Genomic DNA, 23,114 nt, shown 5'->3' with positions numbered 1-23,114 from the left:
ATAGGTGTACACCACCACACTCTGCAAAACCCACTTATTTGAAAAGTAAATCTTCCACAGACAGTACTCAGTCGATGATCTCTTAGGCACCCAAGAATGTCATGTGCATCATTCATGTTATCGGATGAGTTACAGTTCCAATTTAAAAAATTACATGAACTTGATGGTAATGGTTTGGAGATACCAGGAAGAGTTAAGCTCAACAGTGTACGGAGTCAATTAGAAAAAGGCTGATGGTGTTCTTTTTTGTTTTATTACAACAGAATCAGGGAAGGTTACAGGTGATAGTAACCTATGGATTTCTCTTTTCAGATAACAGGCCTCTTTCTGCTTTGTCTCCAGTGTCAGTCCCTGGCCAAGATGATGATGATAACCGTCACTCAATGTACACCCCAGACGGCTACTCTACACTAGGAAGGCTTGATAGCTATCGGTCTACCGGGCAGTGCTCGGAAACCAGGGACTCCAGCTGTCAGACAGAAGATGTGAAAGTCATCCCACCATCAATGAGGAGGATCAGGGCCCACAAAGGGCTAGGCATCGCTGCCCAGATGAGCCACCTCCCCGGCTCCTCCGGCAACATGTCTGTGCTGAGCGACTCTGCTGGTGTCGTGTTCCCATCGCGCCTCAATAATGATGCTGATTTCCACAGTCTCCCACGGTCCGGTGCGAGAGCAAGCACCTATTCCCTGGAGGCAAGGATGGGTGCCCTGGGCTCTGCTGACAACATGGAAGACACTTTCCGCCACCAGGGGGGTAGCTCCCCAGGGCATGAAAACTTTGCACATGTAGGGGGCGCCCAGAGGTCTGGAATGCTCTCGAGGCCTAAATCCCAGCAACTGAGGTTCTCGGAGAGCGACAGCATAGCAAGTCCAGCGTGTGTGGTTTCGCCTCATGCAGCCTACTCCACCAGTGTCATTCCAAATGCCACACTACTGTCCTCTTCGGAGGTCATTGTTATTCACACTGCTCAGAGCATGGGACAGCTGGACAGCAGAATGCCTGGCTCATCCACATACTCGAAGATAAAGCCCAGAGACCGCCCCATGCCCAGATGTTCTCTGAAGGATGACCGTCAGTCCCCCAGTCACCGCTGGAATGAGAGTCAGATTACTCATTCACAGGCTTTAGCCTCCTCTGCCCCTAGTGCCACTGCACTGGTGTCCCTCTGTGATTCAGAGGTCCCTCTGAGCGCCTCGGCCAGCAGGGAGAATGGGTCTCAAGCCATACCCTACCACTGTAGAAACAGCCTGAGCTTTCCCGCCCACCTTCCAGAGGTGGATGGCAAGAGCGAGTCTAGTTACTCAGGGGGCAGGGGGCATGGCGGTTCTGAGCCCTGGGAGTGCAGAGCCTCCAGCAATGGGCGGGCATCCCCACTGAAGCCACACCTGGCAACACCGGGTTGCTCTACTCCCACGAGTAACATGAGCAGTTGCAGCTTGGACCAAACATCTGTCAAGGAGGATGCCAGGTCCCTGTATTCAGAGGACCACGATGGCTACTATATAACCACTCACAGTGATTCTGGACACGAGACTGGGAACTTGTACAACATCAGTGATGGCTTTGGGAATCCCAGGCACAGCATGGTCAATGTTTTTGATGGAAGGGCTCAGAGAAGCCAAGGGGATCAGGCCAATCACCAGGATAAATCCCTTTCCAGAAACTTCTCTCTGAAGAAAGCAAAGAAACCACCCCTGCCACCCTCCCGGACGGACTCCCTTCGAAGGGTTCCCAAGAAGAACAGCCCGTCCAACGGGCAGGTGCTCAATGAGAGCCTGATTGCCTCACTCCAGCACTCGCTGAAGCAAAGCCTCCCTGGCAAGGGCAGCAGCTCCCCTTCCCAGAGCCCCTGCAGTGACTTTGAGGAACCCTGGCTCCCTCGCTCCAGAAGCCAGAGCATTGTCAGTGAGGGCAGCAGCATGACCTCCACCACCACTCCCAACGTGTACTCCCTGTGTGGGGTCACTCCATCGCAGAGTGACACAAGCAGCGTCAAGTCAGAATACACAGACCCTTGGGGCTACTACATTGACTACACCAGCTTGCAGGAAGATCCAGGGAACCCCACAGGGGGCTGCTCGGCCAGCAGGGAGGCGCCAACTGGAAATGGGCCAGTCTGCCATATCCAAGAAGGGTCCAGAGTCCCAATGCCCCAAGTGCCTGGTGACTCAGTGAAACCAAAGATCACATCACCGGAGAAGTCGCAGAGAGTGACCTCTCCATCCAGTGGGTACTCCAGCCAGTCTAATACGCCCACAGCCCTCACCCCTGTGCCTGTATTTTTAAAATCCATGTCACCAGCAAATGGGAAGGGGAAGGCCAAGCCCAAGGTACCAGAAAGGAAGTCGTCTCTAATCTCCTCAGTGTCCATCTCCTCCTCGTCCACGTCCCTCTCTTCTAATACTTCTACAGAAGGAAGTGGCACCCTGAAGAAATTGGATTCTGCCCTGGCCTCGCCCCTTGCTCCTCCCCCTCCCCTCCCCCCCTCTGCCTCCCCCGTGTCTGGCAGACAGGTCCTCCTCTCTCCCACCACCTCCTCCTCCAGCAGATTGCTGCGAGGGCTCTCCCCTGCCTCCCTCTCCCGTGTTTCCCCCGCCACCACCAGAAGCCCTTGTTTCCTTCTGCTCCCCCAGTGACAGGTGCCTTTCTCCTCCCCCCCACAGCTCTTAGCCCCTCCCTTCCTGGACCCTCACCTCCCTTGCCAGCACCTCCATTAGAACCCCCTCCAGCTCCTCCCCTGGACCCCAACTTCATGAAAGACAACAGGCCTTTTTTCAAAACCTCTAGGCAGTCCGAGTCCTCCAGGGAGGCCCTCAGGCAGCCTGCCAACAAGGAGGAGGGTTGCCGACCCCCCATGCCCCTGATCACCACGGAGGCATTGCAGATGGTACAGTTGAGACCAGTGAAAAAGAACTCAGGCGCCGAGGCAGCCCTGTTTTCTGAACCATCAGCTCAGGAACAACGAACTCCGACTGCTCCACAGTATCACTTAAAGCCATCTGCTCTCCTCAAATCCCGAAATAGCATAAATGAAATGGAGAGTGAAAGCCAGCCTGCCTCTGTGACGAGCTCGCCTGCCAAGAGCCAGAGTCAGGGTGACCATGACAGTGCAGCCGAGCCTGGCGGCCTTCTGAGCCGCAGTGATGGAGCTCCGTGTCCGGGGCCCAGCCTCAGGACCACTCTGCTCCCAGACTCTTCACCCAGCAGGAAGCCACCCCCCATCTCCAAGAAGCCCAAACTGTTCCTGGTGGTACCACCTCCGCAGAGAGATTTCACAGCGGAGCCCACAGAGAACGGGAGCGAAGCATTCCCAGGCGTGCCCAGCCCTTCCAGGGCAGAGGAGGAGGCTGTACACAGCCAAGAGGAGAAACCCAGCCCAGCATCCCGAGCTGGTTCTCATGCTACGGCCCCCACCCCAGGCAGTCCGGTTCTGGGAAGAGGAGCTGCAGGGTCCTTGTCCCCTGGCTGCCTGGAGACCAATGCCCCCATGGTCCAGCCCAGTGACTCACCGGGCCCCACACAGGAAGAAGAGTCAGCCGAGAGCAGCGTGGATGGTGAGGGCAATGCGGAGAGCTGCCTGTCTCAACAGGGCAGGGAAGGTAAGCCTGGCTGCTCTCGCTTGTACTCCTCTGATGCTCTGGAGCTGAGCCAAACAGGGCTGCCGAACACTCCACGCAAGCAGGCAGGCGAAGCAGCCCAGACTTAGGCGAGGGCCGGCAGCGTGTGGGCTTCTGACACCTCATTACCCAAGCTGCTTCGTGAAAATTTTAAAAACTCTGGATCCAAGAGAAGAGAGGGAAAAGGTGTGTGTGTGTGTGTGTGTGTGTGTGTGTGTGTGTGTGTGTGTGTGTGTGTGTGTGTGTGTGGTGTGTATGCGTGCCCGTGCCAGCGCAGCAGGCTGGATATTCAGCAGCAGGGGTAATCTCCTTTCAGAAGAGCTACAAAGAAATGTGCTAACAACATTTAAGAGCAACTTCGTCCCAAGTCTGTAGCAGGAAACACTGAGCCCCGACTATCGGTGTTGTATCTCCGTCTCTCTGTAAAGACTCATCCTGCAGACCCACCCGCTTCCCCGTGGCTCTCACTTTGTCAGGAATGTTTCAGAGCAGGGCAGGGCCAAGGACTGAAGTGCTAGTCACTCACAGCATCTCGTGTTTGCCTGTTTTTCTTCTCTCTAGCTGGGCTGCTGGAACCCAATGCAGCTTCTTCCTCAGACTCCCGGGACTTCTCTAAGGAAGATGGGTGTGATGACGTCATGACCCCCACTAGACCCATGACCACAGAGGACCTGTTTGCAGCCATTCACAGGTACCCCAAGCTCCTTTGTGATACTTTAGTATGCGTTCTAATTTCTTCTTTGGGCGCACCTCTGTCATCTTGAGGTGTCTTCTGTCAACCAGGCATGGCTTCTTCAACTTTACTCATTTTAAAATCTTTCTTATACTTTAATTTCTCTCTAAGTCTGATTTCTGATTTACTTTGTTCCATTGATTTCCATGATGACATTGAGGACAAAGTGTGGTACCTCCTCATTGACACAGCTGTGGCTGGCAAGACACCTAGTGTGTCAGTCATGTGACCCAGTGTTTACAAGATTTGGATCCTGCCCTAGGGTGAGGAAGGCTGCCTTCTGTGGACTTAGGATACATAGACTAGCCCTACAGAGCCATCTTACTAAGAATGCTTTAGTTGATTTTTTTTATCATTTTGTTTGTTTTTTAGAAAACCCGTAATTTTATACTGCTTTTTTTTTTGCTCTTTCAATGTTTCATCAAGAGTATATGTTTTATTTTCTTTTTGTCCTCCAATTACTCCCAAATCTGCCCCAGCCTCTTCAAATCCCCCTCTCACCCCTCCTGTCTGTCTCTCTCTCTCAAAAAAATTCTTTTTCTTTCAAAGCCACTAGAAACCATGGAGTCCAATTTGTGTCGACCAGCTAGCTACCCTGGAGCTGCCCTGGAGTGTGGTTGTTGATATACCCAGTGTGACTTTTCCTCTGGAAGAAGCTATCACTTGTGAATAGCTTCTTGATGAGGGGTGTGACTTTGTGCCCAGCTTCCCTCTTTTGTGCTGGGACTTTGTCTAGCTTTTTTATATAGACTGTGAGTTCATTTGTAGGTCTGTCGCCTTGTGTCTGGAAAATGCTATTTCCTTAAAGACGTCCACCACATCTAGATCTAACAGCCTTTCCACTTGCTTCTTCCACATCTCAGAGCTTTGCTGGTCCTGAGACAGGGTTGAGCACTCCAACGTCTCTAATGGTTCTTTTGCAGGAGCAAAAAAAAAAAAAAAAGGACTTTGTTACCGTATACCCCTAGCACCACCTGCTGGCTTTTTAAAGAAGTACAGTCAGTAGGTTTTTCAAAGGAACTTATTTGTTACCTGTGTTTAGATGATTACCCTTGAGAGTAACTGATTGCACACTGCAGCCTTGTTTATTACATTGCTTGGCTGTGTACAACCGAGTCTCTCCACAGTGGCATCACAGTAGAAAACGATAAGATTCAGATATGTACAAACATTTTAACGCTGTATAAAGAAATGTTCTTGCTGCTTAGGTTTCCTTACTACCAGGTATTCTGATAACTCCTGTGAATATTTCTATGCTGTCAAGACTTCGTTTTGACCTGAGTGATGGCCCCTTATTTCCTTCTGAGACCAAGTACCCCATAGAATCATTTGATTCTCTGTATAGATAACCCGTGCCAGTACAGCTCCCGGATGGGTGGAAGAAAGTTCCTCCCTTCACTAGAACGCTGTGCAACACAGAATCATCTAATGTGGGGAAATGAACTGACCAAGTTGAGTTGACAAAGAATTATGCGCATCTTGTCTTCGTTTAGTTCCTGTCTCCCAACTGTCGTATTGGTCTAACAGACCCTAAAGACCAGCCCCTTTTCTGTTGCTTCTTTGGTTTCTTTGATATCATTAGAAATAAAAAGGGAGCTAGCTACCCGGTTCTTTCTCAAAACTGGGAAATGAGAAATGCATCTCTGGAAAGCAAATTAAGTGATGCTTGTAGAGGTTTACGCAGATGTTTCTAACTATGGCCATGTTGGACACATAATAAGTATTTTCTGAATTAAATGAAACCAATTGGAATTTAACTGTTAGGAAATTCTTCTGAGACCTAATGTCTTTCATTTAGGTTGGAATGTACTGAGTTTCTAAATATACAGGAATCTGTATTTATAATCACAAGCCACAGGGATGTGTGTTGCCAAGTTGCTGTGTGTACTAAATACTTGGTCTCAAGGAAATCCAACTGTTGTGGAGCCAAATCACTGAAGATTTTTTTCCTAAAAATATTCCAGAGGTCTCTTCTATATTTTATCTTGGCAGCCTTCAGAAGGCACTGGAGAATGTGGTTTCTGCTACAGGGACAGTGCCATCTATTACAAATATAGAAATCAGCCAGTTTGTAACATTCCCTGCACACATGGGAGAATTACAGGCCAAGCTTAGGAGTGGATCGAAAAGACAGAAATCAGTTATATGCTAATTTCTGTTGTCAGCATTAATACCAAATTAGCAGATGTAATCAAAGTCCATCTGAAACCTGGGACTCTTAGAATGTTACGTTCACAACCTTCAGCACCTAAATTCATAATGTCACATAAAGACTATCCAAGTTGAAGCACAACTTTCAAGTGTTATCATGCAAATTAACTCCCTTCAGATTTAAAGCCAGATGGAAAGTGTAGAACAGCAGTTGAGGTGTGAAATTTTTATATTTATTGAAGCAATTAGACTTTAAGCCAGTGTTAACTATTTAATTGCCTGCTAGAGCCATCATCTTTAGAAATGCACGCACGCGCACACACACACACACACACACACACACACACACACACACACACAGAGAGACAGACAGAGAGAGAGGATATGCAGAGACATCAGAAATTTAAATTTAACTCATTTTGTTGGAGGCAGCTGCTCCCTGAGAAACAACCGGGTTTTTTGTTTTTGTTTTTGTTTTGTTTTTGTAAACCTTGCCATCTCTTTTAGTTCAATATCTACAATTAAAGGCTCTAAATTCCAGAGAGTATGGTTGTGACATTTTGTGCCTTAGCACACTCTATTTAAAAGCAAATCAAAACATAATAGCACCGGTTAGTGTCTGGAAGACTGGGAAGACAGAGTTGCTCTGGAGGTAATCAGTATAAATGATTGCATGGCAAGAAGGTGCATCAAGACCAAGTTGTGCTGAGTACGTCTGTGTTTGTGGGGGGGTCATTGTCTAGATTCCCTTTTTAATACACAACTAGATGAGACTCCTTCTAAGTTCTATTCCAGCTCCATAAATTTGAAACTGTTCTTTCATTCATTGCCCTTCCATTGGGCAGAACTGTTAAATGAAGGTACTTTAGGCACATTCTGCTGCTATGGGGGGCAAGGGACTTCTGGTGCCCTGACTTCGATAGTAAATAATATCAGAGAAGCTCTTGGGCTCATCTTGAATGTTTGATGTGTGTGTGTGTGTATGTGTGTGTGTGTGTGTGTGTGTGTGTCTGTCTGTCTGTCTGTTCAGTAAGGTGACAGGAAGATGGCAGGTGATTGCAGCAGGGGTGGCTGAGGACTGACGTTTATCTCAACTTTGTTTTTAATTTAGATCTAAAAGAAAAGTCCTTGGCCGCAAAGACTCAGAAGACGATCACACCCGAAATCACTCTCCCTCCCCGCCAGTGACACCCACGGGTGCTGCACCTAGCCTGGCCTCTCCAAAGCAAGTAGGGTCCATTCAGAGAAGCATGAAAAAGAGTGCTACCAGCAGTGACAACTTCAAAGCTCTACTGCTAAAGAAAGGCAGTCGCTCGGACACCAGTGCTCGCATGTCGGCAGCAGAGATGCTCAAGTCCACGGACCCTCGATTCCAGAGATCCAGGTCGGAGCCTTCACCAGACGTCCCGGACAGCCCGTCCAGCTGCTCCCCCAACAAGAACAGGAGGGCCCAGGAGGAGTGGGCCAAGAACGAAGGCCTGATGCCTCGGAGTCTGTCCTTTTCAGGCCCACGGTACAGCCGTAGCCGGACGCCACCCTCTGCGGCCAGCAGCAGGTACAGCATGCGGAACCGCATCCAGAGCAGCCCGATGACTGTCATCTCCGAGGGAGAGGGAGAGCCTGTGGAGCCAGCGGACAACAAAACGCACAGGGCCCTGGATGCTGCCAGGGGGTGCTCTCTGGACAGGCTAGAGGGGAAGAAGGTGGACCCAGACAGCCTGCCGTGTAGGGAGGAGCCCACTTCTGTGGATGGGATGGGAAGGGCAGAGGGCAGAGGTCTCTTGGAGCACTGTGCGGGTAGTGAAGAGTTAGGGTCAGAACCTGCCTCTCTTGAGTGAGGGTGGAGGGAAGTGCATCACTCGGAAGTCTATGTGGCCTTTTCCTGGCTTGTGGGGACCCCACTCAGCATCGGTGTTGGGGAGGTCTCAACCTTGCCGGTCACTTAGGACTCACTCGCCATGTGGCTTAAAAGCAAGTAGAAGCTTCAACTTCTGAAAGTGCTTCCTGGGGAAGATTTTTGTTTGTTGGTTTTTCCCAAAAATGCCAGGTGTGTGTATATGTGTGCATTCTGGACACTTCATTCTGACACATACACACACTAACATTGTGTACAGAAATGGAAGTCAAGGTAGATAGACTTCAGGACCATGGTGGTAACTGCTTTCAATGCATTATGGGTTATGGGAGTGAGTAAGTTCAGTAAGCTAAGAGGCAGCGAGGCGGATTCTAACCGTGAACATGGCCGTGTGCGCATGTGCTATAGCTCAAGACACAACATGGAAACCTGAAGAGACCGGGAAATGGCTAAGCAACTCATTGGTTCAGGTACTTTGTGGCGGAGGGGCTCTGCTGCTGCTGCTTCCTCCTTCTTTTGTAAAAATACCCCGACTGGAAGTGTTGAGTCTATGTCCTGTGCCTACTGCTCACGCTTCTAACCTGATGTCGGAAGCATGGGTGGATTTTTTATTTTTAAACATGAATTCCCTTGAGTTGCAGCCAAGCCCTTGTCCGGCAGAGGTGATGATGCTATAGTAGCTGAAGTGGTGGTGTACTGGAGTGAGTGAGGGAAGAGAGGCAAGAAGAGCAGGGTCTCGTGAGAGGAGGGGGGGAGTGATGCTGTTGGGCTTGTTTCCTGCTTATTAAATAAAATATTTTCAGAATTGAATCGGAAAACGTGCACTGTGTAGATGGTGGGTGGGTGAGACTTTTCCTTTCAAAAGAGCTCTTTTGTTTTCAAACCAGAGCTTAAACTTCCATGTGACAGCTTGTCGCTTGCAATGTCGACATTTGCTAACTTTTGGGTCTCCTTTTGGTTATACCAAAGAAAAATAATACAGCTATCTCCCCTGCCCCCCTGAACTGCTTGCAGCATCATGTCCTAACTTAGAAGAGTTACCAAAATTCTATTATATAGGATCTCTCACTTTGGAGAAAATGCTGACTCTTGTTAGTGGAAGAAACTGATAAAATTGGTAGGGCTTGGCTATTAATTAGCCCTGGGAAATGAGTTTTTAGATTAAAAAGATTGTTTTGCACCATTTGATTTGTGTGGTCTTTGTATTTGTTTATGAGTTGAGTTGCTGAGTCCCCTTCCAGGTTCTTCCCAGCAGAATTCCAACATGCTTTAGAATTGGGGTGAGAGTGTGCAAAGTATTTATTTTACTGTGACACCTTGTGCCCCTTGCTTCATTCCAGGTTGCCTGTGCCCAAAATAAGCTACGCTCCTCCTTTTTCTCCCAGTGGTTACACGGAGCTTCTAAAGTTGCTGTGGTTTGCCATTGACACCAAATGACAGCTTGACACATGGCCACAGAGATTTTTTTAATCCTTTGGGTTAATTTTCAATTACTTGGGGCACACAGATCATTTCTTGTAAATCTTAGAAAGGTCATGTTGGGTTTTGCCTACCTAAAAAAAAAAAAAGGAATGTACGTGAACCCTTTCATGTTGGGGCAAGAACGAACACACACACACACACACACACACACACACACACACACACACACACACACACACACACACACGCTCTCCGGATCCATAAGTTCTGTATCCAGGAAGTCAACTAACTATAGATCAAAAAACATCTGCAATAGGGACTACTAGACATTTTGTAACAGTTCATTTGAGGAATTATAATGACAAGGAAAGATAATGCAGTGTCTGCATTATCTCCAGCCACAGGTGATACCCTGTAGCTAGTATCCTGGGAATCAGATGACATGCTAGATAGCTCTCATTGTTTGTGCATCAATGTTTTCCTCAGCCCGTGTGCAAATAAATGTTTGTACCAGTGAGGATCCATCACTTGCATCTTATGATGGGTGTTGCTTGCTCTGCCAACTTTATAATGCAGCAATTCTTATAGGATCCAAGTAACAACAGTTGGGGGCATGATACCATTTACAGTCCCATGTTTCTGTCTCCTCCAGTATCCCATTGTATTCCAGAAGCTATTAATTCAGTCTTATTGTTAGCACCACTTGCTTTTAGGACCCCAGGAACATGCACACAGTTCTGAGAGAGAGAGAGAGAGAGAGAGAGAGAGAGAGAGAGAGAGAGAGAGAGCCACCTAGCCAGATCTGCATGATCTGCATGGATGTGGAGGCCAAAGGTTTGATGTTGAACGTCTTCTGTTGCTCTCCATCTTATTTTTTGAGACAGGGTCTCTCTTTGAACCTGGAACTTGATTGGGCAAGGCTGTCTGGCCAGTGAGCACCAGGGATCTGCTTGTTTCTATGTCCCCAGTCCTGGGATTACAGAGCACAGGGCCCTACATGGGTGCCAGGGCTCTGAATCTGGACCCTCATGCTTGTGTATCAAGCACTCACCAGCAGAGCCACCTTCCTCCCGTCTGATTCCACACTCACTACACACTGCAAGTGGTCTGTTGTGTTGTTTTCTTGCCTTTGTATAGTTTTTAAAGGTTATGTATAGGAGCACTCTAGCTGCTTGTACAACTGTTCACCAGAAGAGGGCATGAGATCCCACTATAGATGGTTATGAGCTACCATGTGTTTGCTGGAATTTGAACTCAGGAACCCTGGAAGAGCAGCCAGCTCTTTTAACCGCAGAGCCATCTCTCCAGCCCCATGTGTTGTTTTCGTTACCAAAGATACCTCTGGTACCACAGGATCTACCAAACTCAGGTGGCTAATTCCTTTACATCTGTCACTTCCGAAGACACTTTTCAACTATGTCATATAGCTTCTCTACTATGACAACATTCACTTGGGGGCCTTACCTTAGCATACCTTACTCCTATTCTGGCTTAGTGGTGACACAAGCTCCTTCCGGTTCCAGAGTCTGTAAATCACTTGGTGAGCTACTTTCTTCATGGTGACCAGGCATCTTTGGCACATAGCCATTTATTCCTAAATCAGAGCCAGCATGGCCTTAGCAGGTTGTGATAGAAATTTAAATGTGGTTAAAATCCTGGAAGCCAAGAGGAGATTTTGGGCAGCACCTGTTGCTCTATGGAGAAAAGAATTTCACACTGCCTTTCCTTATTTTAGGGCAGAGGATGGGTAGTTCTCTATTTTAATAACTGAAAGTGGTCCTCCTGCAGGCTCAAGATGTTCACAATCTTCTAGGGAGTCAAAATTGTGTGGGTGGGGCTAGAATCTTTGCTTAACGTGCGCCAGGCTTAGATCTGAGCCTTAGTACCACATAAACTAGGTGCGTTAGCTCTTGCTAAGATGTCTTCCCTTGGGAAACGACAAACAATGTCTACTCCTCCTCCCGAGGTCCCAGTAACAAACTGGGGTATGATTTCACCAACATTTACCCAGCAGAGTCAATGAGTTTTTTAGGCTTACTTACAGGTAGGAGCATGGGTCACCTTACAGTATCCATCCTGGAAAGTGTACACCTTGCTGGGTTGATGACTTCCCTTCCCCAGGGAAGCCCCGCCCCTCGTCTTTCCCCACCCACAAGTTGTAGCCCCTCCCAGAGACTCCTGCAGCAAGCAATTAGGGCAGAATTGGATATAACTGGGAGTGCTGGCTAGTCAGGTGAGGGTAATGACCCTTCCCATCCCTTCCTTCCAAGAGGGAACATCGACAGTTCGACAAGCCCAGTAGTTACGATATCTGGTAAGCAGGCCGCGTTGGATGCCTGAAGATGGCAGCCATTTGGCTCAGAGGATAGCTTCCTACAACAGTGGTCAGGCCTGACATCTCTGCACGTGGAAGGCGGAGGTAAGACGATTAGAAAGTCAAGGTCCTGTTCGATATAGTGATTTAGGTCCCCGGTTAGTGGTGCTGTTTGGGGAGGGTTCGAGTCTTGCTGGAAGAGGTATGTCACTGGAGGCAGGCTTCGAGGGGCCAAAGCCTCTTACAGATGCTTGCAGTTCACTCTGCTCCCTGCTTTTTGAAGATATGAACTCTCAACTTCCTGCCCCACCCACCCCCGGATGAACCCCTACTTCTGTGAGTTGCTTTTGCTCATGGTGCTTTATCACGGCAACAGAAAAGTAATGAAAACAAGGAATTCAAGACCAGCCTGGATTAGAGACCTGTTCTTTAAGAAAGGGGGGGGGCGGGGTCCTGCCAGCCTGTCCTCACCGTGTTTCAGACATTTGAATCTATCTAGGCATCACAGACCTGGTCTGGTTGGACATTGGCTGGTCTTGTAGTTAATTTCACCATCCGAGTTCACACTTGACCTGCAGGGTTTTCTGCTTGGCTGTATGGGTGAAGGAGTTGTAATCGTTTATTTTTCTGTGTGCATCTGCATATTCGTGTGTGTTTATGCATGTGGAAACCAGAAGCCCACCTCAGGAGCTAATCTTCCAGTGTTGTCCCCTTAACTTTGGAGGCAGTGGCTCCCATTGGCCTGAAATTGGTGAAGTAGGCTAGGATGGCTGACGAAGCCCCAGCAATCTCCTTGAATTCACCTCCTCATCAGTAGGACTCCTAGGACGAAGCACCACACCTGACAGTTTAAAAGTGGTCCTTCTGATCTGTTTATTTCTTAAGCCACTGGGGATAGGGCGTAGGCTCTTGTGTATAGTGGGTGTGATGGCTAATCTTGGTTGTCAACTTGACACACCTGGCAAGAGGGACCCTCAGTTGAAAAATTGCCTTCATCAGATTGACCTGCGAGGGCATTTCTTGGTTGCCAGTTGAGTTGACACAGAAAGGCCCAGCCCACCCTGAGCAATGCTAACTCTGGGCAGGTGAACCTGGGCTGCACACGAATGGTAATTGAGCCAACCAGGAGTGGCAGTGGACCACTTAGCAATGCTCCTCCATGGTGTCTGACTTGTGCTCCTGTTTTGAGTCCCTCCCTTGGCCAAATCTCAGGAAGGAAGTGTCACAGTGACGAGTAGGATCACTGCCAGCTTTACATCAGCAACCCCACTTCTAAGTCAGGTCCCAACTCTGGGAACTGTACCTCCTCAGCTACAACTCAATCCATACATGCTTTAGAAAGCCCTTTAATCCCTGGATTCTGGATATCCTAAAGCCCTGTGTAAGGTCAGCAGTTTTCTTTATCCATAGAGCCAGTGCCCTAGGGGCTTGGCTGGCCCACTCAGCAGGCAGCATGTCCAGCATTTTTGTGTGGTCACTGAGCATGACCTCTTCCTTGGCCATCACCGCATCTACCCAAGATGTACCCTTCGGCTCTTGGCTTCTATCATTCTCTCTCCTGGGGCTCTCCTCAGAAGGACCTTCCCTGGCCATGCTGTGTGACAGCCACACAACCTTCCATGTTTTTTGTCTCACAGGCTCATTTCAAGTATGTCTGTGTTCACCTCTGTGTGAACAGGCACATATGTGTGTGGGAGCATGCATGGATATGTGCGTACATTTGGAGGCCAGGGAACAATCTTGGCTATCTTTTCTTTTTTTAATTTAAATTAGAAACAATCTTGTGTTACATGTCAATCCCTCTCCCTTCCCTCCTCCCCTGTCTCCCCACTGACCACCCTACCCCACCCTCTTTTGCTCCCCAGGGAGATTGAGGCTTTCCATGGGGGATCTTCAGAGTCTGTCATATCATTTGGAGCAGGACCTAGGCCCTCCCCCAGGTGTCTAGGCTGAGAGAGTATCCCTCTATGTAGAATGGGCTCCCAAAGTCCATTCGTATACTAGGGATAAATACTGATCCACTGCCAGAGGCCCCATAGACTGCCCAGGCCTCCTAGCTGACACTCACATTCTGGATTGGTCCTATGCTGGTTTCTCAGCTATCAGTCTGGGGTCCATGAGCTCCTTCTTGTTCAGGTCAGCTGTTTCTGTGGGTTTCTCCAGCCTGGTCTTGATCCCTTTGCTCATCACCCCTCCCTTTCTGCAACTAGATTCCAGGAGTTCAGCTCAGTGTTTAGCTGTGGGTGTCTGCTTCTGCTTCCATCAGCTATTGGATGAAGGCTCTAAGATGGCATATAAGGTAGTCATCAATCTCATTATTGGAGAAGGTTATTTAAGGTAGCCTTTCCACTATTGCTTAGATTGTTATTTGGGGTCATCCTTGTAGATATATGGACATTTCCCTAGTGCCAGGTTTCTCTTTAAACCTATAATGGCTCCCTCTATTGTGGTATCTCATTTTTTGGTCTCCTCTATTCTTCCCCTGACTCAATCTTCCTGCTCCATCATATCCTCCTCTCCCCTCCTCTTCTCTCCTTCTTTCTCCTCACTCCCTCTCCCCCCCCCCAATGCTCCCAATTAGCTCAGGAGACCTTGCCCTTTCCCCTTCTCTGGGGGACCATGTATGTCTCTCTTAGAGTCTTCTTTGTTTCCTTGCTTCTCTAGCGGTACGAATTGTAGGCTGATAATCCTTTGCTCTATGTCTAAAATCCATATATGAGTAAGTACATGCCATACTTGTCTTTCTGTGACTGGGTACCTCACTCAGGATGATTTCTTCTAGTTCCATCCATTTGCCTGCAAATTTCAAGATTCCATTGGTTTTATTTTAACCCCACTGAGTAGTACTCCATTGTGTAAATGTACCACATTTTGTTTATCCATTCTTCAGTTGAGGGGCATCTAGGTTGCTTCCAGGTCTGGCTATTACAAATAATGCTTCTAGGAACATATTAGAACAGATATCCTTGTTGTATGAATGCGCATCTTTTGGGTATATGCCAAGAGTGGAATTGCTGGATCTTGTGGTAGACTGAGTCCCAGTTTCTTGAGGAACCACCATACTGATTTCCAAAGTGGCTGTACGAGTTGGCACTCCCACCAGCAGTGGAGGAGTGTTCCCCTTTCTCCACATCTCTCCAGCATAATCTGTCATTGGTGTTTTTTATTTTAGCCATTCTGAAAGGAGCAGGATAGTACCTCAGAGTTGTTTTGATTTGCATTTCCCTGATGGCTGAGGATGCTGAGCACTTTAAGTGTCTTTCACCTTGGCTATTTTTTTCATCAGGAGATGTTCAGTCTGGTTTTTGTTGTTGTTGGGCTTTTTGTTTGTTTGTTTTTTGAGACCAGGTTCCTTACCATCTTAGAATTCACCAAATAGCCTAGAGGCTGGCCAGAGAGAAAAAACTCTGTCTGGATCTACCAATTTACACTTGAAATGATGTTAGCTTCTAGAGGAAGAGAAAGGGAAAATGGAATACATTGAACTTGAATGGGGCAAAAATCAGGTATTTTTTTAACATCTTTCCATTTTAGTCATCATAAATAGGTTCCTCCCATTTAAAACAGAAATTATGAATGTTTCATATAGGACTTAATGTTAAATACTGGAAATATTTGTCTCCTAACAGAAGTTAGTACTGTGAACTTTCATCAGTAGGAGAGACAAAAAGCATCCCCCAGCTAGTGATCATATATATCCACGCTATAAAAGTGCTTTCTTTTTGGCAAGCATAGATTTGTAAGAAATCAATAAATTCAACATGCAACTCAAGGAAATAACACTGACGATTGAATATTTTTATATCTCCTGTAATTTAAAAACCAGAAATGTAGCTTACTTTGTATCAAGAATGACTGTCTCAAGGGTTTCTTTGTGTAAGCTATTACCTCAGTTGGCTTGGTGAGGGAAGGAAAGGAACACCAGGACAACCTCTGCCCTTACAGTTTTGTCTGGGGCAACTAAGATCTCTGTGCCTCAGTTTCCCCTTGTATAAAATAATGATGCTCACATGTGGTTTATTCTGAAGTTTAACTGTGAGGATTCAGGCGAAGCACTCAGAATCAGGTATCTAGAAGCGTGTAACTATGGTGGTCTAGAGCATCGCTTCTCAACCTGTGGGTTGGGACCACTTTGGCAAATCTCTGTCTCCCAAAATAGTTACGATGATTCATGAAAGTAGCAAAATTATAGTTATGAAGTAGCAATGAAAAGAATCTTATACTGGGGGGGTCACCACAACATGGCAGCATTAGGAAGGTTGAGAACACTGTTCTAGAGAGTTTAATTTTACAAAGACACCTTCTGGCATTAAAGTTGGGGCACCTCATGCATCACTTGGCCCCATCCAATCTCCTGGCCCCTTAGCATCCTCTATGATTATTTCTCAGGAAGTGACTGTGTGGCCCATGCTTACACAGTCAATGAGAAGTGGGAGCCAGGTCACTTGTGAGCAATTTTAATCATCAGGATGTTCCTGAAATCTAACCTGCTTGGCCCCTGCTCTCAAAGCCATCAACCCAGGAACCCACATTAGAGTGAGAGCTCTTCTCGGGACAACTTCCAGGAACTTGAATGTGAGTTGATCTTCCCAACGAGAAGACTTGACAGAACAAGGAGGCAAGGCTTTCCAACCTCTTTGATTTCCAACCCACACTTGGAAAGACTAAGAGTTTCCATGAAACCTCTAGAAAGACTACGTGGCATGCTTTAAAAATTCAAGTGAATGCTGAAATTAGGTATATATTTCTTCAGAAGGCACACCTGTCAAATAGCAGAGGACATGTCACCATTTCATCAGTTTATTTTCTGTCTCCAAATTTTGTCAATACTTTCTGGTAAGAGATTTCTTTATGCAGGGAGCAGTAGCTGGATGGGGACATGGATTCACCAGAAAAATGTAACAGTGGTAGCAGTGAGAGACTATTTTTGTGTCTGACATAATTTTACTTCTATGTAGGACAAACCTTTAACATATTTATTGCTACTATATGGAAGGTAGAGCGTTCAAATGTCATAGGTCCAAGCAGAGGAAGGCAACTTGATGGTCATAGTGTGAATAAGAGGGAAATGGCATGGTGTTTCCCTTAATCCTCATAGAAGCAGAGGCCATCTCACGTATGACCTGTTTGCAGATTTGTCTTGGTACCTAGACCTAAATAAAGCTTCTCAAAAAGGCACACTGGAAATAAGCATGATTCAAGATGGTATCTAGTATAAGATACCCTAGAATAGCGGCTCTCAGCCTGCGGGTTGCGACCTCTTTGGGGTCACAGACGTATCCGGTATGTCAGGTATTTACACTATGAAGACACTACATACTTCACTTGTGGTGCTGCTGATGTCTGCATTCGACAGAAGCTCTGCCCCTGGCAGTCATCTTCATTTTCTTACTCATTTTCTTTAGAGGGCTCATTTTTCTGAATCAACCACACTTCGTTGTTTCTATCAAGTAGTTGAAAAGGACTGCTATAGCCAGCAGTATAAAAGACCTTTTCATTGAAAACTTTTCCTTCTTCCCTCAAAATGTTTGCTAACGTCAAAAGCTGTTCTTGATTCTTTTGGCCACTGGAGAATCCGTCAAAAGACCTATGGAGGAGAAAGCGATTACACATGAATAGTTCTACTATAGGTACCAACGCTAATCTAAGATGAACAGCGGGCTCTGGGGCCCTGAAAGCTGTGTGAAATGGCTCCTAGGCAGCCATTGATTTCCATGTCCAGGATTTAAGTTCATTCAGAAGAGACCCAGGAAAACTCTCAAGTCCCATCCATTGGCACATTTGGAACTCACATCTTCTTGTGTGGGCTAACATATACAAAAGTCACTCCAGAACATTATTAAAATGTACATTGAGGATTGCAGGATAGGACCAGAGTGCAACTTCCCAGAAACAAGCTGATGCTTCAATTTATAGAACCACACAGAAGCCCCTCAGACACTCACTCCTCTTCCACACTCCAAGTTCCTTATCTCCCTCCCATCCCTTTCTCTCTCATACACAATGCAGGCTGCCTCAAAAGTCACTGTGCATCAGGGAGTCTTGCTATATAGCTCAGGTAACCCTTAGAGGCAATACATTGTTGTGGGATATTTGTACACTGTGTAAAGATATATTTTCTGTGATTGGTGTAATACAAAGCTGAGCAGCCAACAGCTAGACAGGAGAGATAGTTGGGACTTCCAGGGAGAGAGAGGGGAAGGGGAAGAGATGACAGAGGAGCAGGGGAGACACCAGGAGACAAGGAGAGAACATGGGAGGTGCAAGATGAAAGAAAAGTAAAAACCCACATGATAAGACATAGATTAATAACAACAGGTTAATTTACATTATAAGAGCTAGTGGGACAAGCCTAAGCTAAGACCAAGCTTTCTTAACTTATAATAAGTCTCTGTGTGGTTATTTGTGAACTGGCAGCCCAAAGAAAAATCTGATTACACTATGTATCCAGGGCTAACCTCAAGCTCATTATCTTTGCAACTCAGCCAACCCAATGCTAGTATTATAGAATGTGCCATCAAGCTGGACTTTGTTGTATCGTGTTCCTTTTGTTCTGTTATTGTTGCTTCAAACTTTGAGATGGAGTGTTAATTTCTCAGGCTGGGTCAGAACTCTCAGGTTTAAGTTAACTTCTGCCTCAGCCTCCCAAGTACCTGGGACTTACGAGAGTATGCCAACAGACTGGAGTCAGACATTCAATTAACTACTTCCCCCTTTTTCCTCCTCTGGGGCACACAATGGGTTACAGATGAATACAATATAACTTGTATGTCTACACATTCATGGTCCAATGAAAGATTAACATTTTGCCAGCATTATCTAAACATCCTGAGAAAGTATTTTAACAGAGACAGGATCAAAGGGCTCTGGGAATACTAAGGATGTCACTCAGTCCAGGCTAATAGGTGGTCTTCTGAACTGGTCTTAGAATGAAGGATGGTTTTCCTGGACAAAGGAAGCGGGGATAAGAAAAATGGAAACAGCGAAGTACAAAGCTCTGTCACAGGGAAGCATAAAACGGGGTCCAAAAGGAAAGCTGAAGCCAGAACTTTGCATGTTAACCTATGACCTTTTGGGATCATGCTGCATGATGCCAAGCAGAAAGGAACCTGACCAGATCTGGGTATGAACAACACGGGCTGAGAGACAGGCCAGATTAACAGGAATGGAGCCACCACAAGGATAGGAAGGGAAAGAGAGTAAAAGTTAGAACAATGGTTTTTACTTAAAAATGAGAACTAAAAAGTATTTTTAATATGCTTCATTGGTAGAAGTTTCCTTACAAATGTACCAATGCAAATCAAAAACCAACCAAACCAAAAAAAAAAACAGTCTGGCAGATTCAGATAAAACACAATCCTTCAAGAAGATCAATGACCATGTTTATTCTGTTTAACAGTGTTTGTCTATTCCTAGAGGCACACTGGCAGAGGGCAATAGCAAGGGCTGGGCCACCACAGACAGTCCCCACTACACAGTCATCCCTAATGGAACACCATATTGGAAGAGTAACCTGGTAGAATCTACAGAGAGGTGACGCTAAGACAGTGGTTCTCAGTCTTCCTAATGCTGTGGCCCTTTAATACAGTTCCTCATGTTGTAGTGATCCCCAACCACAAAATTATTTTGTTACTAATTCATAAATGTATTTTTGCTACGGTTGTGAATTGTAATGCAAACATCTGATAAGCAAGATTTCTAATACATGATCCCCAAAAGGGTTGCGATCCCCAGGTTGAGAAATCACTGCTCTAAACTATGACAACTTTGCCGAACGTGGGGGCACCCAAAATTATGAGATATGTCTGTGTGGGGCATCAAGAGCCTAATTTTTTTTCCAGCAAAGCTTTGGATGTTCAACCTTCAGTCCCATGGACCTGGGGGACAGACCCTAGAGTCAAAAAGATTAAAGTCTTGAGATTTGGGTCTTGATTGAGTCCTATTACTATTTTCCCATTTGGAATGAGGCTATCTCTCCCATGTATGTCACATTGTTGTACTCTGGAAGCCCACAGATTGTTTGACTTTACAGGCCCACAGCTGGGGAGAATTTGCTTCAGGATGAATCATGCCTTGAGTCTCAGCCAGATTTTATTTGGATGATATTTAAATGAGTCTTTGAGTCAGTGCTGAAATGAGCTAAGATTCTGGTGTTGCCGAGTATTTGTTTACACTGTATGAAGATGTGCCACTGTGATTGACTTAATAAAGAGCTGAATGGCTAATAGCTAGGCTGGAAAGAGTAAGTGGGACTTCCAGAGAGAGAGAGAGAGGTACTCGGGATGAATCTAGGCATGCAGGAGAGATGCCAGCAGACATACTGAAGAAGTCGGACATTTAGTACAGAGGAAAGGTAACCAAGCCACATGGCAGAACATAGATTAATAGAAATGTTAATTTAAGTTATAAGAGCTAGTTTAGTTGGGGGAAAAACCTAAGCTAAAGCCAAGCTTTCATAATTAATAGTAAGTCTCCATGTTGTTGTTTGTGAGCTGGTGGCCACAAGGAAAATCTGGCTATTTTCTGGGGTTAATAGAATGTGACTGAATGCATTTTGTATGAGAAAGACACAAAGCTCCTGTGATGATTTTAAGAGCCTCTGAAGTGATTAGGTCATGGGGTGAGCCTCATGAAAGGGATTATCAGCCTTACAAAGAGGATCAAGTGTGCTCATATATCCAGGGAATGGTCCCGCCAGTCACTAAAACTCTCAGTACCTTGAACTCGAACCCAGTTTTTAGTAAGAACTACAAAAAACAAATTTCTGTTTCCTATAAGCTACGGAGTGTATAGTATTTGTTTTGTCAGCCCAAACACTAAGCTGACATCATATACTGTATTTTTGAAGATATTATTGTTCAGGTCTACCTGGGTTATGGGAAAGGGTGGCCCTGTGCTCTGTGTGATATAGTTTGTGCTATATTTTATATGTGGAAGGTATTTAAGAGACTTTTCAATAAATAGATTTCATCTTGCAATAGACCTCACTGACATTTTAAAGGTGAGCCAGTGGGAAAACACCATGAGTGCATTAGATTGCACTTACAGAAGGGTAAAAAGCCTGCATAGGAGCTAAATGGTGAACGCACACAGGTAAAACAGGCTGAAGTCAGCCGGGCTGTGAATTATCTACTACTTACCGCACAAACACAGTCATTCCAGCTCTGTCTTCAATGAAGACATCTGACTCTGAGGGCCTGGGTGGATCGGATTGCAGCTCAGAGGGGACATACAGGGAAATGGTAATGGTAGACTCACTGAAAGGACTTGAGCCGGGCTCCACGTAGCTTGTCACCGGAGCCGTCTTCCTCATTTTCATCTCTGCCGCATGAAACGTGAAAGCACCTTTAGCGTGTTCACAGCTAATTTGAATTTTTAAAGCCATGGAATCCGCCAAGGTTCCCCATGTGCTTTATTCCTAATACTCTAGACTAAGAAACCTGTAGAATTACACACACACACACACACACACACACACACACACACACACGCGCGCGCACACACGCGCACACACACACAGTTATGACTTGTGGCTAGTGCTCTTGCACAAATTCCTGTCACTTGGTACCACTGATTATCATTCACAAATTATTAGACATTTGCCACCGGTAAGTCCCATTTCATCCAACAAAAATTGGGGGCGAATAGAATTGAAAGGTAGACCCAGCAGCACCTTCCTCAAGCTACACTGTTTCTCGGGGGCCAATCGTGTGTAGAAACATTAGGATTTCAATAGTCTGGTTATTCATCTATTACAAACGAGATTCCTTCAGTAAGTTTAAACTCAATGGTCTTTTACCTTTCTCATTTTTGCCTTGAATGTAGCCATTCAGTTTTGTAAAGCCAGTCTGGATGGCTGAATCCCAGTCCATAGACTCCACACAAGTGCTGACCCACTTAGCTGGTCCGTAGTGTCTGATCTCATAACTTCCAGGCTAAAATGGGACAGAGAAAACTTCCAGAAGCAACTCCTGGACATCGGGAGAGTCAGAAAGACCAGTAGCCTTGATCCCTGGTCTACCAGGAGACCACCTACCCAGGGACTGCTGGGGCCCCAAGGTCTAGCCTGAGGTTATTGGCTTTAAGACAAGAAGGGCCTCTCCGGAGAGCTTCCTATGGGATGGGGGAGCTGATACTGCCCTAAGGCTATGTTAAATGAAACAAGCATCCTTTATATTAGAAGTACTGGGTCTGCATTGCAACCAGTTCCTCCTTACCCCGCCCCCCCAAACAGGAAGTGGAGACATGGCTCTCAACTGGGCAGTGTGGGGGTGGTGGTGGTAAACAACTCATCTCCTGCCTGGTTTGTGCAGGAACTGAAATATTACTTTTTATGTGACTTTATTGACTCTTCGATCTCACTGTAAAGCAGCCCAGATGCAACCTTGCGGACCCTGGACCCTGGAAGACACCTACCTGGGGGTCTGTGTCCTCCGGAGCCTTCCAGTCCGGCATCTCCACCGCAGGCTCCACTCCGCCCTGGGCTGCCCCAAGGTCTGGCTCTGGTTCTGGCTCCTCGGCCATGGGCAATGACAACTCCGGAGGGGTGCGCAACTGGGTCGCCCTGTCTGTGCGCACTAGTCACCTTGTCCCAAGTCCCCGCCCCGCGGGTGCACTGCCTTGCAGCCCTGACTGCTGGGGATGGTAGGACAATCCGGGGTTTGAGCCGGGAAGGGGCCCCGCCCGTGCACCAGCCCTGGCCGCGCCCCTCGGCAGGGATAGGGAGGTGGGCCAGGATCCGCCAGCTGGTCTGTCGTCACCCGGCTCCTCTGCAGAGTCTCTGCCGTCTAGATTTTTCAGAGTTCGGCTGTGGGTAGCAGTGGGCGGAGACCTGAGCCACTGCACCCTTGGTTTCTGTGGAACCGGTCCGGGCGCCTCTCCCTACTGCCATCTCCTCTGCAAAACCAGTCTCCTCCCCGCCACAGCAGCCGGAGCTCAGACTAGCAGGAGCCAGCACTAGTGACTCTGACCCCTGCTGTGGGTTAGACTCTGGAGTCCCAACTGGGATAAACTGCCGCA

At 46.9% G+C, this 23,114-nt stretch overlaps 2 protein-coding genes and 1 long non-coding RNA gene across 3 annotated transcripts in view; 1 reads left to right on the top strand and 2 right to left on the bottom strand.

Annotated features, from left to right (window-relative positions):
• Positions 1-3,643, bottom strand: part of LOC106020776 — a 63,333-nt gene extending 59,690 nt beyond the window's left edge. The window contains exon 1 of the long non-coding RNA XR_001196206.3: positions 3,513-3,643. This is a non-coding gene — a long non-coding RNA (uncharacterized LOC106020776). The remainder of the gene's footprint in view (positions 1-3,512) is intronic.
• The window catches only part of Nhsl1 (NHS like 1), a 61,525-nt gene extending 51,983 nt beyond the window's left edge, over positions 1-9,542 (top strand). The window contains 5 exon segments of the mRNA XM_040728438.1: positions 343-2,476; positions 2,478-2,655; positions 2,657-3,602; positions 4,182-4,311; positions 7,616-9,542. Coding sequence (XP_040584372.1) covers positions 343-2,476; positions 2,478-2,655; positions 2,657-3,602; positions 4,182-4,311; positions 7,616-8,342 — 4,115 coding nt within the window. The 3' untranslated portion in view covers positions 8,343-9,542.
• Positions 9,543-16,881: 7,339 nt separating this feature from the next.
• Positions 16,882-22,913, bottom strand: Hebp2 (heme binding protein 2). Its single transcript, XM_005065843.4, has 4 exons — positions 22,512-22,913; positions 21,895-22,030; positions 21,236-21,416; positions 16,882-17,682 (listed from the first exon to the last, which is right to left on the bottom strand). The coding sequence occupies exons 1-4, from the start codon at positions 22,617-22,619 to the stop codon at positions 17,484-17,486; spliced, it is 624 nt and encodes a 207-aa protein (XP_005065900.1). The 5' UTR covers positions 22,620-22,913; the 3' UTR covers positions 16,882-17,483.
• Between the last annotated feature and the right edge of the window lie 201 nt (positions 22,914-23,114).

This window comes from Mesocricetus auratus, unplaced genomic scaffold (assembly GCF_017639785.1).
Source record: "Mesocricetus auratus isolate SY011 unplaced genomic scaffold, BCM_Maur_2.0 Super-Scaffold_100018, whole genome shotgun sequence".
Classification (NCBI taxonomy): domain Eukaryota; kingdom Metazoa; phylum Chordata; class Mammalia; order Rodentia; family Cricetidae; genus Mesocricetus; species Mesocricetus auratus.
This window is presented reverse-complemented; position numbering and strand designations above follow the sequence as displayed.